Below are 18,619 nucleotides of genomic sequence, written 5' to 3'. Positions count from 1 at the left end.
CTTATCAAAAGTTTTCTACATTACGAAAGACATCCCTAGAAACGTCGTTACGCATCATGGGATTAGAGTTCACAACCTCAAATCTACTATCTCTAGGTGCACTTACCCTTGGGCACAGCAGCGGGAAAGTATGCGAGGCCATGCAAGATTTCATAGAACAATCAAAGATATTTACACAATAACCACGGTTCCAAAGTTCCATAGTTAAACAAAAGCCAAATACAGCAAGATTCCATTCTATATTAATTTATTTCTTATTTGATGAGAATTCCACCCACATTTTTCCCTTTTTTTAATTACTATTCTCGCAAGATTAACTTGTAAAAAAAATTCGGCAGGTCCCACGTACTGTGGGAGTCGACGTTATGCGAAGCATGCGGCGGTAGGTGGCTGTGGCGTAACCTTTTTTACTAAGCGACACGTTACAAAATGACGCTAAAGATTTGTATAAATTTTATACGCACACACACACACACACACACACACACATATATATATATATATATATATATATATATATATATATATATATATATATATATATATATATATATATATATATATATATATATATATATATATATATATATATAATGAAGAAACGCATATATGTTATATAAGCAGTTGTTTACGGTTGGGTAACGCTGCCAATGGCAACGTGGGTATTACCAACACCAGAAGCGGTAAGCTGATATGTGTTGCTTATACTTGTCCTGAGAACGCAGGCACGTTTCACGAACCCGTGTGCATGTGTGCAAGAAGTTCTTGACAGTTCTTGAACAAGGGCACCAAGGTGATCAGTCAGCACCAGCAGCTGGTCATGACTTGTCATAGGATCCGGTCGTGATCGTGGTGAGGAGGGGTCTATGTGTAGTGAAGTATGTGGCATAGTAGAGCTGTTGGAATTCGTGGATGGCTCGGTCATTTCGTCGACAACTTGCCTGTCGACAGAGCCGGCGAAATGCCGGAACCTGAAGCCACCCATCGCGTTGCTGAGCTATAGGCCGTCGAGGCTGGTAGGTCTGGATAGTGCTACGTAGACCAACATCGCTGGATGGTGTTTGTCCTATTTGTAGACTACCTGGGCGTATGTGGCCTACGTAGCCTAGTCTACAAAGCGGCTGTCTATCAATCTGGCATCATCCTCGGTCAGCGTGAGGCCATCGCCCAGCCTCGTAAGAAATGAAGAGGACACTGCGTCGTTCTGGCGGACTAAGTGCACTTTGCAGTGCGGTGACGTGGATATCATATGTAACTTTCGTTAATATATTCCTCCGGGATCGAGCAATGCTTCAATATAGCTTGCTTAATCATAGAAATACAGGCGTAATGGTTATTAGACTGCTATAAAAGCGGAGCCAACACTGGAACTACAGATGTTAATCTGATATGACGCCTGTATCGTAGGAGTACACATCGTAGGAGTATAATGTAGTGTTTATTGCTTTCTTCTAAAATTAGATAGCCAGCACCGCAACCACGATTGACGTTACTCCGATATTACGCCTGCGTAGGTTGTTTTTCCAAACCAGTTTATAAACCTGGCGTGGCTCAGTGGTAGAATACTTGATTGCCACGCAGAATGCTTGGGTTCGATTCCTGCTAGGATCCTTATTTTCATTTTTTTTTCATTCGTTGAGTCAACGCTGCCGATGTCGGTTTCCCTTAACGCTCTAGCATTTAAGGTACCAATATCTGTTCTCGCCGTTCCTGGGTAGATATAAACTGTCAATCACCTGTGGCGCATACCCGTACACCGCGGCCCGTGGTAAACGGGTATGTGCCACACGTGTCTAGTAGAAAGGGTTTGACGACGTACGCGACAGGATTTTAACGTTACTCATATCATGACCCGGCAGTCATATTCGTCAAACACTCTTACCCTCCCATGCAAACTTTGGTCTACACCAAGTTAAGGAGGCGATCATGACAGCACCCAGACATAGGCGGCTAGATAGATAGATAGATAGATAGATAGATAGATAGATAGATAGATAGATAGATAGATAGATAGATAGATAGATAGATAGATAGATAGATAGATAGATAGATAGATAGATAGATAGATAGATAGATAGATAGATAGATAGATAGATAGATAGATAGATAGATAGATAGATAGATAGATAGATAGATAGATAGATAGATAGATACAAACGCTCAACGTGCCAGAGGTTCGCTAAGAAATGCTTCGCATTTAAAATCTTTTTGTTATACAAAACAAGAAATTATTCTGATTTCTAGTTTTTAAATATTTTTTCTAAGCTACCCGATTCTTGGCCAATTCCCCTGAGTGGGTGTGAGCCAGCAGTATAGGATCTACATCTACATCTACATCTACATCTACATCTACATCTACATTTCTATTCGCTCTGCACGGACTAATTAACGGTCGGCTTAAGCAACTCCGCTGTTCAAATTCCATGCCTTCTCTAAAGCAATCGTTGGCAATTAAGTGGTTTGTTGGCAATTCGGTCCATATACAACACTTAATAATAATAATAATAATAATAATAATAATAATAATAATAATATATGGGGTTTAACGTCCCGAAACCACGATATGATTATGAGAGACGCCGTAGCGGAGGGCTCCGGAAATTTCGACCTCCTGGGGTTCTTTAACGTGCACCTGAATCTAGGTACACGGGCCTCAAACATTTTCGCCTCCATCGAAATGCATGCAGCCGCCTCGGCCGGGATTCCATCCCGCGACCTTCGGGTCAGCAGTCGAGCGCCACAACCACTAGACCACAGTGGCGGGGCCCTATACAAGACTGCTGCTATAGTTGGATATACGTGCCATCGTGATGCGCCTTATAGAAAGGCAGTAGCGACGAGCCGTGCCAGCGTAGCGCTGGCGACGCCGCTGTGCGCGGAGGCCCCATCCTCGCACCATTAACGCCTACCATGATTCACCGTGTACAGCATGCGTGAACATACGGTGTACGGGACGTCACGTGCGTGCGGGCGTAGCTCTACAGATAACAGCGTACAACGTCCAATACACATGTAAGCTTATCAGCGTATAGAATAGCAGGGTGTGACGGCTGGCCGATACATGCATACGCCGTATATATATCTCCGCCATACCTCTTCCCTCCTCGACAAGGCCGGCTGACATCGGCCATCTCATACCGCTTAAATCGGGCAAGCGGAGCGCGCAGCACATCCGCGTCTTCTCCAAGAGCGGAACGTGTGCAGTTTGGTTCCGAGTCTGCAGACTCTAAAAGTAAGTCCTATTATCAAATATACCTTGCCGCGCAAAGCGCAGTAACACTGCTTTGTTTATTTTCTGTGTCATGACTTGCCCTGTTCCCCTCCTGTGCGTTTCATTGCGAAACTGGGGAGAAGGGGGGGAGCAGTGTCAATATCCCTCCCGCACCTCTGTGTGAATCCGAAACAAAGGGTTACAGCGTTATACCCACGACGACTATGAGAGCATAGCTCCGAAATAACATTGATTGTTGGGGCTTTACGTGCCAGGACCACGAATGCGATTATGAGGGAAACCGCAGGCGAAGGATCCGGAAATTTCGACCACCTAGAGTTCTCCTAACGTGCACCCACATCCAAGTACCCGGGCCTCTAGCGTTTTGGCCTCCGCCGAAATTTGGTCGCCGCGGCCAGGATACGATCCCGCGACCTTGACGGGTCAGCAGTCAACCACCATAACCACTAGACCACCGTGGCGGGTTCGAGTACCCTCAGGGTGGTTTTAAAAAAAATCGCTGGAGTGGAAATTATGCTTGTTTCCAAACCCTCACCTGTACAGTAAATGGCACCCGGAAGTGTTTGATTCCCGATGTGCGTACTGTAATAGCACTGCGGGTCTAGTGCACATGGTCTGGACCTGCCCTTGCTACAACGAGCCAAGCAGAAACGTAGAATCTTGGGAGGCCTTATTACGCAGCCAAGATGCCAAGGAACAACGTAAAGTCATCGGTCTCGCTCTGACCGCAGCCGAGTCCCAAGGGATTCCGGCTGACGGCTAGGGGGATGAACGGGGGCAGAGGCCAAAGCCTCCTCCCCCGTCATTCTCGACGGGTGTAAATGAACGTTCTCTCTCTCTCTCGCTTCAAGAATGAAACCGTATACCCATACTAACATGGCGGCCGTGGCCGCCGTCTTAGGAGCAGGATGAAGCGTTAGCGTTCAGCGAAGCAAAGAGGGCGTTTTCCTCCCAAGCCCTCCCAAGATTCGAAGAGAGGCTGAGGAAAATGAAGAAGAGTAGATGGGCAGAGAAGGTTTTCAGGTATTTGTATAGAAAAAGCGTTGACACGCAGTGGAGAAAGAGAACTAGGAGGCTCACCAGTAAATATACGGCTAGCAGTGCGGGCGATATGGCAACAGGGAGCATTAAGCGGAAGGTCAGGGAGGCGGAGAGGACTTATTGGATGACAGCGATGGAAAAGAAGCCGGCTCTGAGTAACTACCGAAAGGGAAAAAACGAAATAAGGAGGGAAAGGTTTTATGATAATTCAAGGGGAAGCGCTTTACTGTTTGAAGCAAGGTCGGGCTGCCTTAGAACGCGAAGTTATAAAGCGAGATTCAGTAACGAAGACGAACACGTACTGTACATACTGCGGGGGAACTAAGGAAACGATAGAACATGTACTGATTGAATGTGGCGATATTCACCCAGGTATACTTGTGGGCACGAGTCTACAGGAAGCCTTGGGTTTTAGGGACAACAATGGAAAGCTGAACACGTCCGCGATAGAAATAAGTAAGAGACGGTTAGAGTATTGGTGGCAGAAGAGTAGAGATAAAGTACAAAAAAATAAATAATGGGGGGGGGGGGGGGAATAAGGTCATTCTGCCTTAAGAGGCAGAGAGATAGACCGTACGTGAATTTATAAATTTTTTTGGTATAATAAGATAGATTTAATCAATGTAGACAAGGTATTAGGCCAGCATGAAACAAGGAAGTTTTTTTTTCTTTTTTCTTCGAGCATGGTGGCAGACATGTCACCACCCCGTTATAAAGGGGACGCTCATAGCATCCATCCATCCATCCGCAAGTTTACTACGGCAAATTTTTCCGGACTGATAATGCTCAATGTGTGTCTCTGTGTTAGTGGTTTTCTCAAGAAACCTCGAAGTCTCGGCAAATTATATTGGAGACCAAGTCCTCACTAGCCATCTCGATAGGTCAATTTCGTCGGGAACAACGATCTGTTAATTTAGAATTAACCTGCAGCGTTCACATTAGCAGAGCGATACAACTTTATCTCTAGGCGGGCATCACCCGATAAGAGTGTGTTTCCGAGATAAAGGACGGGCAAGTGCTGGCCTCACTTTAGCCGGTAAGGCGGTGCAAGAGCTTCCACTCCAGCATTGTTTTTAGATGCGAAGCATCTTATGGCGGAGTTCAAACCGGTGGTGTGTGGCGTGACCACCCTTACTACGCATGCGCAAACCCTCTCCACACACCTCATCTCCACTCCCCCTCTCTACTTCCTTTCCTCGTCTCCCCTCTCCAGTCCCCCTCTGAAACGCGGGCTCGACATGCCGAAACGCTGCTTCGCATCGCCTCATGGTCCCCCTTTAGCGGGAGATGGCGTGATTTTTTTAAGACTGCTTCTGTAGCCTAATGTTATCATAGGCATTTGGCGTTTAGTGCGTGTGCGTGTGTGTGAGTGGGGGGAGGATACTTAGGAAGGAAAACCTTCATGAGTCGGCCCCGTGATGTTTTTCACCTAATACGTGTAAAACGACAGCGGAATAGCATATACGTTTTTAAAGTATTCAAAATTTTCTACTGCAGTACTTTATACGCTATATACCTACTACTTTTTTTCAATACTTGGCTGCTGACCCGAAGGTCACGGGATCGAATTCCTGCCCGCGGCGGCCGCATTTCGGTGGAGTGAAAATGCTAGAGGCCCGCGTTAGGGTGGCTAGCCACCCTACCCGCGTGCTTAGATTTAGGTGCGCGTTAAAGAACCACATCGTGGTCGAAATTTCCGTATCACCTCCACTACGGCGTCTCTCATAATCGTGTCGTGGTTTTGGGATGTTAAAACTCTAACAATTATTATTACACTTTTTTTTCTACATAAAACTGCGGTGACCTTTCAAGTGCGCGTATACGACAACGCCAGCGCAGATAAGCACGCTCGAAACCTTCGCTACGCCGCCCTTTAAATGTTATCGTGCTTTGCTCTTCAATGTGTTATCGGAGTTTCCTGTGTTATCCCGGATTTTGCACTCGCTGAGAGTTCTGTCCCAGAGGCGTGTTATGTCGCGAGCGATTGGGTTCTCTGAAAATTGAAATGCGTTGAAAGCGTCGGCTTCAGCAGTCTTTCATGCGGAACGGTGACTGAAGTGTTCGCCTGTTACAGCGACTGTTTTTATTGTTGGGGTTTAACTTCTCAAAACCAAGATATGAATATGAGGGATGCCGTAGTGGAGGGTTCCGGAAGTTTCGACAACCTGGGCTTTTTGCACCTAAATCTAAGCACACGGGCCTCTAGCATCTTCGCCTCCATCGAAAATGCGGCCGCCGCTGCCGGGATTCGACCCCGAGACCTTCGGGTCGACAGTCGAGCACGATGACCACTGGACCACCACGGCGGGTCTGTGTTCCGCTGTACGCGAAGACATTATGTTTTTTGTTTGTTTTTTCTTTGCAAGCACGAAAGGATTTCTGAGGGTGTTGACTGACTACCTCGTCACTTTCTAACAAAGAGTTTTAAAGCGCGCAGCCGCGCTAATTAGGGAAGAATATGCAAGGTGTCAGATCACCTTTATACTGACAAAGTTTAAAAACAAAATATTTTTTCTAAACCTCATTGCTTTATTCTCGCTTTAAAGTTCGCGCGCATGCATCTTTGCTGCGTTTCTGCGAGAGGGTGGATTGTAACGCGCTTTGCGTTGTTTGCGAAATGCACATTTTCCTTTTCTCTCTCAAATAGCTGCAAACGTAACAGCGTCAACCAGAATATACGTTGACCCTAAGCATTAACCTAGATCGTTCCCACGTGGCTGCCGATCAAAGTAAAAAATTACGCATGCAGGTGTCTGTAATGTGGCTGGTCGATTTCCGAAGCTTGCGTATAAAGCTTACGCAAAACAATAAGTACTTACATTTCGGTTGTCTCAGTAAGTCCTCTTGTCGCTCTAACATTGAGTTTAAGCGCATAAATGTAATATCGTTCGCGAGGCAGTTACCACCAATGAATAAGTACTAGCCTATCTATTAGAAACTCGTTTGTTATTTTTTTACCCACGGCCATTGCATAAGTACCACCTGGTCGGAAATTTGCCCATAGTTTTTTTTAGTCCCTGTCTTTCTTGTTATCTTTTGTTTGTATTTTTACCCACTCCCCGCTGTAATGTCATTGGCCTTAACGGTAAATTAGTTAAATGAAACAATCGCGCCATATTTCAATATCTAGCGGCGGATTTACGACACCACGTAACCTCGCTAGCCAATCACGCACACTCGCGAGCTTAAATAGCTTGGCTGTCGGACAGTTCTTCACGGCGTCGAACTGGCTGAAAATGTTTTGTTATTATTACTTTATCAGTACCCCAAGCCATGGGGGTGTCCGCTTCCGAAGACTCCGAGCAGAGCCAGGACCCTACCATCTATTACGACCTGCTCGTGTCGCTGGACGAAGTCTACAACGGTTGCACCAAGAAAATGAAGATCACCAGGTCGGCGATGGGGCCGGACGGTCGCACGCCGAAGCTTGAGACCAAGACGTTCGAGATCAAGGTGAAGCCCGGATGGAAGGCAGGCACCAAGGTCAGGTTTCACGGCGAGGGCGACCGAGTCCCCAACGCCGCCCCGGCCGACGTGGTGTTCGTCATCCGCGACAAGCCGCACCCGCACTTCAAGAGGGAGGGGACCGACGTCCGATACGTCGCCAAGATAACCTTCAAGGAGGTACGCGCCCGTTTCGTATTTTCTTTCTCTCTCTGTTTTAAGTACTTAGCACCATGAGGGACCGGATTGTCGTCCATCAACTGTCTCATGTCGCATGGTCACGCAGCGGTCAATACAGGCCTAAAACAAGGCTAAAAACGCTCAAACGCAGCGCAAAATAAATTTGCAAGATATAAAATACTATGAACTACAGAAGTAACCAAGAATTAATCGCAATAATTTACCTCAAATCGCGAAAAACTGCTCTGAAATATCCGGCTGGTACCCGCGCCGCGCGAGAGAGGGCGCCACCGCCTCAGCAAGCACGCGATTGTCAAGGAAGTCGCCGGGTTGCCCGTGCTACGCACTTTCTCGGATTTCACGGTAGCGGAGCAGGAGTTAGAACTGGAACAAGATATACACAAGAACAACATAGGCGCAGGACTTATCGCGGGATTCGGAACTACGCCAGGTCCTACACAACGACGCCATTAGCGCGGGGTTTAGAATTACGCCAAGACCTATACAAGGACTACAGGAGCGCTACGTTAACCGCTGAATTAGCGCTGGATTAGATCAGAATGACCGCTACGTTAAGCGCTGAATTTAGATTTTTTTTTCACGTTTTGGTGCGTGTCCCTGATTACGTCTATTTCTTTCCATCCTTCCCTCCCTCTTTCTCTCTCCCTCGACCCGACGAGTAGCCCGAGTTGCTCGTTGTCTGGCGGCGCCTTCGTCCCCGTTTGAACGGACATATATCTTTACATAGTTCCACGTCCTCTTCATTTCGTAATCTCTTTTGAACATTCCCTTTTAGCGGCACGAGCTAAGACTGAAACTCTTGTTTCACTTTCAAGCACTTCCGCTCGAGCACTTGCTTTTGGTTTTCCGAATATTTAAAAAAAATTGTTTTTAAAAACATAAAACTGGCACGAAGTCTATAGCTCTGTAGGTTCAAGCGTACTGATACATATTGGGCATATTGGATACGTATGATATCGGAGCACAAGTTCACTCAAAATAAGGACCAACTAACTCTCAAGATAGTTCATGAAAATTAATTGAATGACTTCACTGAAAGAGCTGACGGTTCTCTTGCGGGCAGCTGCGATCGTTGCGGCACCTGGCGGAGCGAATCTCAACCTCGCGCTTCCTTCTACGTGGCCTCCGAGGTCTGGTTCGTCAGTGCGCCGAAACGCGAAGTCCAGGAGTACAGCAGGGCTCACGAACGCCGACGTGCGAGTGTCGTTGTCACACACCTACATATAAGTGAAGAATTAAGAGTCGCTTTCAATTTTTCCCTCAATGCGGAGTAACCAAAGAAAAAGTCACTCTGATTAACCTATCCGGATTTCACTTTGTATACGAGCATATATCGAATTTTGATATAGAGAATGACTTACTGTATGCTAGACTGTCATATCCAGGTTCGACTGGACCACAAACGTGGGTATTTCGGTTCTTATTCCATAGTATTCCGTTTGTGCCTTTAGGGGTGTCCTTTTTGCGGGACGTCTATAAAAGCTTTCAAAGAATATCGGCTGGGGTTCAGGTCTCCCATGTCGGGGGCCATTAATCTGCCCGGACAATCATTAAAGTTATTCCATCCATCCATCGGCGAAGTCGCTGACGCGCCTCTTGCGCGAGCACAAACTTTTATGCTTTGTCCACATGTGTGCCCCGTCTTTCAAACAAATACGGTTGCTGTTGTTGTTGCTCTTTATTTACGCATTAAGGAAAAGAAAAGAGAGGCTCATTTGAATCTTTTTCTGAGCTCTGGCTTGCTGCGTATGTGACTTTCTCTAAAGCTACACGTGAACTCTCTTCGGAGATCTTTATGCTCTCATCGTAAAGCCGTGGGAGCCAAAAGTGAGTCAACGTGCACATGTCTCTTTAAGGTGAGGCATATACGTGGAAGGTCAGGAATCACCGAAGAGAGTGAGACATACTCTTCTTTTTTCTTAGAGTGTACGGTCGAATAACATGTTCGACTCCTAGTGACACCATGTACGTACCAGTTAAATTTGCTTTATCACAAACACTTACCTCTCTTCACACACGCAGGCTGTTCGCGGCACGACGCTGGAAGTACCCACGCTCACTCACGGCACGATATCGGTGCCGTTGACCGACATCGTCAAGCCCACCACCGTCAAGCGCATCCCGGGACAGGGCCTTCCCTACCCCGGCGACCGCTTGAGGCGAGGCGACCTCCTTCTCGGTTTCGACATCCAGTATCCTTGTCGGATGACGGACACGTCGCTGCAAATACTCTGGGACACGCTGGATCCGCTCATCTGAATAATGCCGGCGTCTCACGGTGCGCTGCTGATCGCGATAAGCTCGGTCGCCATCATGTACTATCTCAGCCATGAACGGCTCCCTTCTGCAGCTTGCGTAAAGGATACAATCGCGATTAAGTATACTTCGATCCAGATCAGGCCCGCTCGTTGTCAGAAGTGGCCGCGTGACACTGGTGTAACGCTGCATCGACATGCGGGAATATGTGCCACAGGCAGATTCCCGTTTACGGAACACCGTAACACGGGGAGGGACGGTACGTCACGGCAGTGACGTCTTTTGACGACGTCATCGATCGCGTCTTGTTGATCTGACTTGCGTCTTTTTAACCTCCCGGTCTTTCCTTGCTTCTTTTCGGCTCTTATTGGTGATGATTTGCGTTTGTGTGTTGCTTGGGTGCATGTTCTTATGATGCTTTATTGATTATGTTGTTGGTGGACTCCTTCGCATCGATCAGTTGAGTAGAACGTCCATTTCTGTGAGATTGATTGATTGATTGATTGATTGATTGATTGATTGATTGATTGATTGATTGATTGATTGATTGATTGATTGATTGATTGATTGATTGATTGATTGATTGATTAAACCTTAATTTAATATGATGGCCTGCTGCCTATATGAAAGTAAATCATCATGTCAATGTGAGGATATCTGCCTCCCCAGTGAAGGCAAACCGTTACCATGGAAGTTGTGCTGCTTATGTAAATGGTGCGCGCGTCACGAGGTGGTGCTGCTCGCGGCGCTGCTGGTCAAGGAACAAAGAATCAGAGGGAGAGAGCGACATTGCTATACACGTAGTAGACGGAATAAAACCCGATTACAACGAACAAATTACGGGGTTGTTTGTTGCCTCCCCGTTTCAAATGGCATACCCATAAATATCGTTATTTGCTTGAGTCAGCGGTATTACGCAAACGTTAGCGCGCATACACGCAAGACGCGGCCTGACGGCTCTGGCGACCATACCGATTTACTGTGCGGATGTCCTGTTTCGCTACACGTTCATAACATTTCTTGTTCATCCATAGCGTTAATTTGGATCGTAAAGAAAATAAATAGCTTTCGGGGGCCGCGCATGGTTCATACATCGAAAGCCCAAAGTCTACCCAAGTTTCAATCTCTCTAATGCACTATGCAAGCGTTATCTTTCTCTCCTCGTGTCTTTCTTTTCTCTATCTTTTCCTCCGTCCCGAAAGTGTCGGCAGGAGCCCCACTAAGTGGCAGTTGTGCCACAAGAGATGCGTTATGGATGCGATGCGAGCTTGCTGGCAACGCATCTTCACTAGGCTTCCCTGTAGCACAATGTATTTATATATTTTTTATTTATTCACATTACTGTTGGCCATGAGGCCGTGAAAGTGTGGGTTGTAAGGCATCACAACAACAACAAAAAAACTTGGTGTTACAATCAGAAAATTATTTTACAGCAATACAATGTCAAACATGAAAATACGGGTATGCTCATAATTTGAACAGTGGTTATCAAAATACGAAGCGAATGTTACAAAGGCGAATTACACCAATGAAGCTTCAGTAAAAATATAACAAATCCATACTTGAACAGCAACATAAGTTGTTCATAATACAGCTAATACATGGTAATAGGCAATAAAAGTAGCGCAAGTGCCTACATTTGTCCTGTCTTTTATTTGCGTTACAAGGAATTACGCTGGAGGATTGTCAGCCTTCTCATCTCCCTGTTTCCTCTGTGTCCTTGTGTGTTTGTATATGCATACGAAATAATAGTAGATAATCTCATCAGACATTTTTATCGCATTGCAATATTTGATATTCACGCAAAACTAAAGTCGCGCCTCCTCTCCCAGTCAAACATTCATGTTATCTAGACTAGCAGGGACAGTTGGGCGAGTTGGTACAAATTCATGTTTGAAAAAAGCGCGAAAAAACCACAACGCACAGGCACGAAAGACACAGGACGACGCGCCCAAGGAGGTTTAAAAAAATTTCTGGAGTGGAAGCTCTCGCGAGTCGCAACGCCTTGCAATAAAATTTGCCATGACTTTGAGGCTTACTATCGAAAACTAGTAACACAAAGACACACGTGGAGCAGTGTCTGACCCGTAAAAGTTGCCATATTAAACTCGTCTGGCGTGCGACGAAAACGCTCGCTTTCCTTTGCCAAATTCTGATGGTTTCTCGTGCCCCTACTAAGATGGCGGGCACAGCTTCACTCTTGCGCAATAATCGCCACTCCAGCAATTTTTTTTAACCTCGAACGGCCGATGGCAATACTATACCAAAGGTCCACAGGATCAGGGTACTCGGGCTTCTCATCGAAGCCAAGGGAAACAATGGTGAAACCCTCAGAAGACTGGAGGCAACTGTAGCTCAAACAATGAGGCTCATCGCAAGAATAGCAAATAAACACAGCAGTATGCGAGAGGAAAACACGATCAGGTTAATACAGGCCTTCGTCATAAGCAGAATAGTATACGTAGCACCGTACTTGAAATGGCAAGTCGCGGAGAAGATCAAACTAGAATGCCTCATTCGGAAAATATTCAAACTAGCCATAGGGCTGCCTATTAGCACCAGCACGGACAAGTTGCTACAGTTAGGCCTGCACAATACGATAGACGAGCTCATTGAAGCGCAACGTACGGCACAATATGAACGTCTCTCTAAGACACGAGCAGGAAGACATATCCTAGAGCGCCTAGGCATAGGCTATCACACGCAACACGGCGTCAAGGTGGACATCCCAAGAGAGGCGAGGGAAAGAATGATAATACTCCCCATACCAAAGAACATGCACCCAGAACACAATACGGACCGACGAGAGAAAAGAGCAAGGGAAATACAGAAGAAGTTCGGCAATGACAAGGACGCAGTATTCGTAGACGCTGCTCGATACAAGCGCAGACGGGGGTTTACGGCAGCCGTACTCGATAGCGACAAACGCTGTAAGACGTGTGCGACGATACGCACCACAAGTAACGAGACAGCGGAAGAGGTAGCCATAGCGCTCGCGGTAGCTCAGACACACGCAACTGTGATAGTCAGCGACTCTCAGACGGCTGTAAGGAACTTTGCCAACGGCCGCATCTCCCCGGAGGCACTACGCATTCTGCTTGTAGGAGGTCAAGCGTGCAAAAGAGGTATATTCATTACATGGACACCCGCTCACGCTCTCGCGGAGGATAGCAACAACGGCGCGGTACACGACGCGGCTCGAGGGCTTACGGACCGAGCTGCGATCTCAAGTGCCGCCGCAGCACCCTCCGGACGTGACGGCGCGGTAGACGAATGGGAGTGGGAAGACCGAATGACCATATACAACGACATCACAAAACATTATAGGTTACAGAGGGGCATATTGCCGCCACCTCACCCAAAATTGACAAAAAAGCAGTCTGTCGAATGGCGGCGGTTACAAACTAGGACGTATCCGAATCCCGCGCTCTCGCACATCATATATCCGGATATATACGAAACGGACCAATGTAAACAATGTGAATCCAGAGCCACTCTGGAGCATATGTTATGGGAATGCCGAGGGATTAGTCACAATACCGAGAAAGCGGCCTCTAGTGACAGCCTTCGCGCACGCTGGGAAGCCGCGCTGCTCAGCTCCGCCCTCGAGGATCAGCTCTGGGCCGTCCAGCGGGCCGAGGAAGCCGCCAGGGTTCAAGGACTCCTGGCCGTCTCCTAGGCGGGGCCATCGGCCCGCCCCACCAACTCGCAGGACTCGTAATAAAGTTATTTCCTCCTCCTCCTCCTTTGACGCGCCTGTGTTTCTTTCGTGCCAGTGCCTTGTGGTCTTTTCGCGCTTTTTTCAAACAAGAATTCGTGTTATCGCTCGTGTATATACGGTCTGCTTTTTCTTTTTCTTTTTTTTTCGTACTGACTTCGTATTTCACGAAGTCCTTTGTTCGCCAACCGTTATTTCGGGGAAGCCGGTTCATCGTATCGCCTCGTCACGGTAATTGTAGGCAATTACAACATTGCGAGAGTGTGTATGCACCGTTCTTGTTGTCAAGGTCGCTGCGATCCCGAAGAGACGTCCCTGTCACTCGCTAAGAGCGCCTACGCGGCAGCAGCGCGATGATTCTTATGTACGGGCTGCCAAGTGAGGCGTGGGAACGTGACATTTAGCGGAGACAGCATGCAGGTCAGCGTTTCGCAGACTGGCGCAGCTTTACGCGCCAGACATACACGTGGTACGTGTAACTTCATGTATATACTAGTGTGTGTACGCAGCCACCGCCAAACTTGATGCGACCACTCAATACGCCATGCTTCCAGTAACCTCAAGTGCGGAGCGCGTGTGCGCAAAAACATCTATGGGCACACGAACGCAGTGTACTAACGAAAAATAAGTAACACAGTCATTTATGGATATGCCTAGAGTTTCCTATGATATTTACTAGAGGGAACTCTGGCGCTGCAATCGTTCAGCTACCATGGGAATGATGGGTAGTTCACGGATTTGCCTAATCTTCGTGCTTCGGCTTTGTTTATTTTTATATTTTGGCTTTTGTTTCGGATAAAAGAATCGATCGTTGTGAACTTCGTGAGCCGATTTGAATTAGTGAGCCTAGAACTGTCAAGTTGCTGAAGTGGAACTGTTGAACGTTTGCTGAACTTCGTCTTGCGACAAAGCGACTGCAGGCCACACGGAGCCAAACGGAGCCGAAAGAACGAAGCTTAGACAAATCCATGTACTACCCATCATTCTCATGCTGGCTGAAGCGCCAGACGTTGCAGCTCCCATAGACACTACAGCCAGTTTTCCCTCTAGTGTATTATTAGGAAATTCTATGCCTAAGAGTACTTGAAGACGAAAGCCATCATCTTATCAGTCGATTTTATTCATGCCCCCCCCCCCCCAATAAAAAAAAAGCTTTCTTCACCTCACGTGGTTTTGCAGTGCCTCCGGGATCGGCCCACTCTGACCAGGCGACGACGTCTTGTGACGTCACGTTAGTGACGACATTATAACGTCACAAATTCTGGCGCTCTGTGACGTCATGATCACTTCATGCGGTGACGTCATCGCATGACTTTTTTCATCGCTCGTGTTACCGCCGCCGCCGCCGGTCAACTTTCGCGTTTGATAGGGCATTTACGGCGTTCGCCTTAATAATAACAATAATAATAACTGCTAGAGTTTTACGTGCCGAAACCACGATATGATCGTGAGGCATGCCGTATAGTGGAGGACTCCGGGAGTAATTTAGACCGGCTGGGGTTCTTTAACTTGCACCTAAGTCTAAGTGCGCGGGTGTTCTTCGCATTTAGCCGCCAACCAAATGCGGCCGCCATGGCCCGGAATCTAACCAGCCTATACTGACGAAGCATCCAGCTATTAACGTAATAGCGTTAGGGAACTCGTTTCGCAGAAACTCCGGCGTCGGTGTCGTTGGTTGTCAGCGAAAAATCAGCGTCGTCCGCGAGCGAGAAATAGAAAAAGATGCAAATAAAATAATAAAAATATTCCATTCAACTGAGAACCGAACCCACGCTTTCTGCGTGGCAGGCAGCTGTCCCACTACAGAGCCACGCCATTGCTTGAAACTGCTTCAGAAATAAAAAAACACTATATCGACGTCATGTATGTACGAGGAGTCTCCTTAACGCATGTGATATTGCATGGCAGAAGCGTAGGATTGCGCCAGGCGTCAAAACACGTGAATAGCGCAACGAGCGGCTGTTTCGAAGGCTCACCCATTACAAAGCGGTCAGACATATTTATTCATCAGCAGCAGCAAAAGCATCAACAAAGTGAGCATCTGCGTAGGTTCGCGTGTTGCCTTACGGACGCGTATAGTGGGCCTTTCGCTGATTCGCAAAAGGAAGAATTATGGCGTAGAGGGCACTCGACAACTGCACTTGCAGTAGGCATTCTAGGATAGTTTGAAACGGCCAATGTTACGTTCAGAGACGTTCGTCTCCTTGCGGCACAGTTGAGGTGTCCACCGAGAACCGAAGCGAGGCTAGCAATTGAGAAGGCGATGCGCGCGGGACTACGCTATTGCGTTCTACTCAATTCAAGGCGAAGCTCGAGCGTCCTCCAAGTTTGTTTGTTTTTTCCCAAAAGCGATGTTTCCGACTTAGAAGTCAATGTCTCTTGTCATCGTATGTGGTGGCGGCCGCGGCGAAACGACTCTGATTAATAAAATGCGCACTGCCCTTGCATCGGGGGGGAAGTATGTGCGTAGGAGGTTTCTGCTGGGATTTGATGTTCTGAGGAAAAGGAAAATGCTTAGTGCACGCGTCTTTGGCGGCCAGCGTCGGTTAGCACGGTCAGTTTCCTGGACCGTGGTTCACCATATAGGGTCTGCCGCTTCAGAAGACCCTCTGTCCTCCTTGTAACAGTACGAGCTATACCGGACTCACTCACTCTTGCTTAAGTGCACTCTTGATTTCTCCACTTCCTTTATTTCTTAAGTCTCTGCAATCCCTTCTGTCTATTGTATTTTAGTCATAAGAATTCGTTCAGTCTTGCTGACATGACACTGCAAGATATGACCCGGACTCGACAGGCACACCTTGCACCAGACGCCCCCGTGTGGCAAGAAAGGCAGGCGGTCACTCCACGCGCAGCACTTTAAAAGAAAAAGAAATATCTAAGCGCATCTGATTCTCCATTGTCGACACTTGCAGCGCGTTGCTCAAGCACAAGGACGTAACTACTGTGACAGGCGCTGCAAGTATCGAGCTTCTTCTCGTTCTTCGTGTGATATTCTAATTTCTTGCTATCGCATTCATTGAAGCTTCGCCCTTGCGGCGAAACTGTGACTTTTTTTCTTTAGTCTTTATAATCCCTTGCGTCTATTGTATTTCAGTCAGAAGACTTCATTCAGTCTTGTTGACATGCTGACATGACATTGCAAGATATGGCCCGGACTAGATGGAAGGCGCCCGTTGGTCGTCATGTGGGCCACATGCAGATGGCCTTGCGGCACACCAAGGCTTCTTGCCCGCCATGGCAAAGGTAACAAGTTGTGCGTTTACGCGCACAGGCGTGCACGGGGTTCCTTATTTGGTGGGGGAGGGGGGGCAAAGTCTCAACGCAGCCCCCCCCCCCCACTTCCCCCGTTGGTCGATTCGAAAGAAAGGCTTCGCAGTGGATACAATAATGAAAATGAAGTGATGACGAGCTTCCCACAACGGCTTGCCTTTGGTCCCCCCCCCCCTTTCCAGGGGTAAAAATTGGAAGTAATGAGCTCTGATAATGCAACATCAGTGGTACAATACTAAGCACCATACACTCTAAGAAAAAGAAGAGTCATTTGACTCCTTTCGGGGAGTCTTGACTTGCCACGTACATATGACTCTCTTTAAAGAGGCCTGTCAACTCTATTTGGAGATCACTATACTCTCTTCGGAGAGTCGTGTGACCCACATGAGAGTTAGCGTGCCTCGTTAAAGAGAGTCATATGTACGTGGCAAGTCAAGACTCCCCGAAAAGTGTCGCACATACTCCTTTTTTAGAGTGTAAGCGTGCGCAGGATTGGGCATTGTGGGGGTGGGCAGGTGAGGGAGACTTTCTACGCAGCACCAACCCCCGCCCCCTCATTTGTGGAGTCTGAAAGAAAAACAAGCGTCGCAAAGGGTGCACAAATGAAAATTAAGCGATGGCGTGCTGCTCAAAAGGGCCTGCTTTGGGTCCTCGGCCTTCCGGAGGTAGAAATGGGAGGTGAAAAGCTCTTCGAATGCGACATCCTCGGCCGTCATTATCATCAAAAACCTGCGTGGCCACAACCCTGCGCGTTAAACAAGGACGGGACAGGTCCGACTGTGTAAAGACTTGGCTAACAAGGTATACCAAATTTGGCGAGTGGGGATATCCTCATGATATCCAGCACAAACGGTACACAGTACAGGAAAAGGAAAGACGATACACGCACTTTCCCGCCGTGGGGCCGACTTGGCGCCCCCACCCCCTTAGATGATTAGGGGGTGGGGGGCAGGCGCTTCCCCTACGCCTTCGCCTATGCTAACCGCCATACAGAAGGCACCACCAGGTCACTCGTGCCACGAGCCCGACAAAACTGGGTTAGAACAACTGTCATCGTGGCCTTGCAGAGACGCCTTCTTTTCACTCGGCAAGTGCGGGCGTTCCGCTTTATTCGTTTTTCACTATATTTCGGTCCTCGCCCAAGAAAGAAAGAAAGAAAAGTGAAGTGAGCGTGCTGCCCTGCAGGTCTCGGCAGTCAGATTTAGGTTGATGCGCGGCGCCGTCGTGCTGACCGACGTCAACGCGAGACGTCGTCGAAGGGAGAGGCGGATGACGCAAGAGAGGGAGAGGGTGCGTTGACTCAGCCTGGAGGCTCGTGCGCGGGTCAAAATTTAGAAACTCCCGGAGGCGTGGAGAGAGAGGACGTAGACGTGAAGACGGGTGTAGGACTGTTTGTCACGGTTTTAGCGAGCGAGCGGCTGCTTGCAGGTCTCGCGGTAGCTTGCACGCCCGCG

General features: G+C 47.8%; 1 protein-coding gene across 1 annotated transcript; it reads left to right on the top strand.

Annotated features, from left to right (window-relative positions):
* The first annotated feature begins 7,542 nt into the window (after positions 1-7,542).
* LOC119404142 (dnaJ homolog subfamily B member 5) lies at positions 7,543-10,254 on the top strand. The gene is made up of 2 exons (XM_037670741.2): positions 7,543-7,897; positions 9,941-10,254. Exons 1-2 carry the CDS (start codon positions 7,547-7,549, stop codon positions 10,175-10,177), a joined length of 588 nt encoding a protein of 195 aa, XP_037526669.1. The 5' UTR covers positions 7,543-7,546; the 3' UTR covers positions 10,178-10,254.
* The last annotated feature ends 8,365 nt before the right edge of the window (positions 10,255-18,619 follow it).

This window comes from Rhipicephalus sanguineus, chromosome 9, assembly GCF_013339695.2.
Source record: "Rhipicephalus sanguineus isolate Rsan-2018 chromosome 9, BIME_Rsan_1.4, whole genome shotgun sequence".
In the NCBI taxonomy this organism is placed as follows: Eukaryota; Metazoa; Arthropoda; class Arachnida; order Ixodida; family Ixodidae; genus Rhipicephalus; species Rhipicephalus sanguineus.
The sequence above is the reverse complement of the archived record's forward strand: the minus strand, read 5'-3'. Positions and strand labels throughout refer to the sequence as shown.

What these genes read in the sequence shown, in the direction of transcription:
- LOC119404142 (XM_037670741.2), top strand. Translation starts at nt 7,547, where the DNA reads ATGGGGGTGTCCGCTTCCGAAGACTCCGAGCAGAGCCAGGACCCTACC. An exon ending in CCAAGATAACCTTCAAGGAG is followed by an intron (nt 7,898 to 9,940) that starts GTACGCGCCCGT and finishes TCACACACGCAG; the next exon opens with GCTGTTCGCGGCACGACGCT.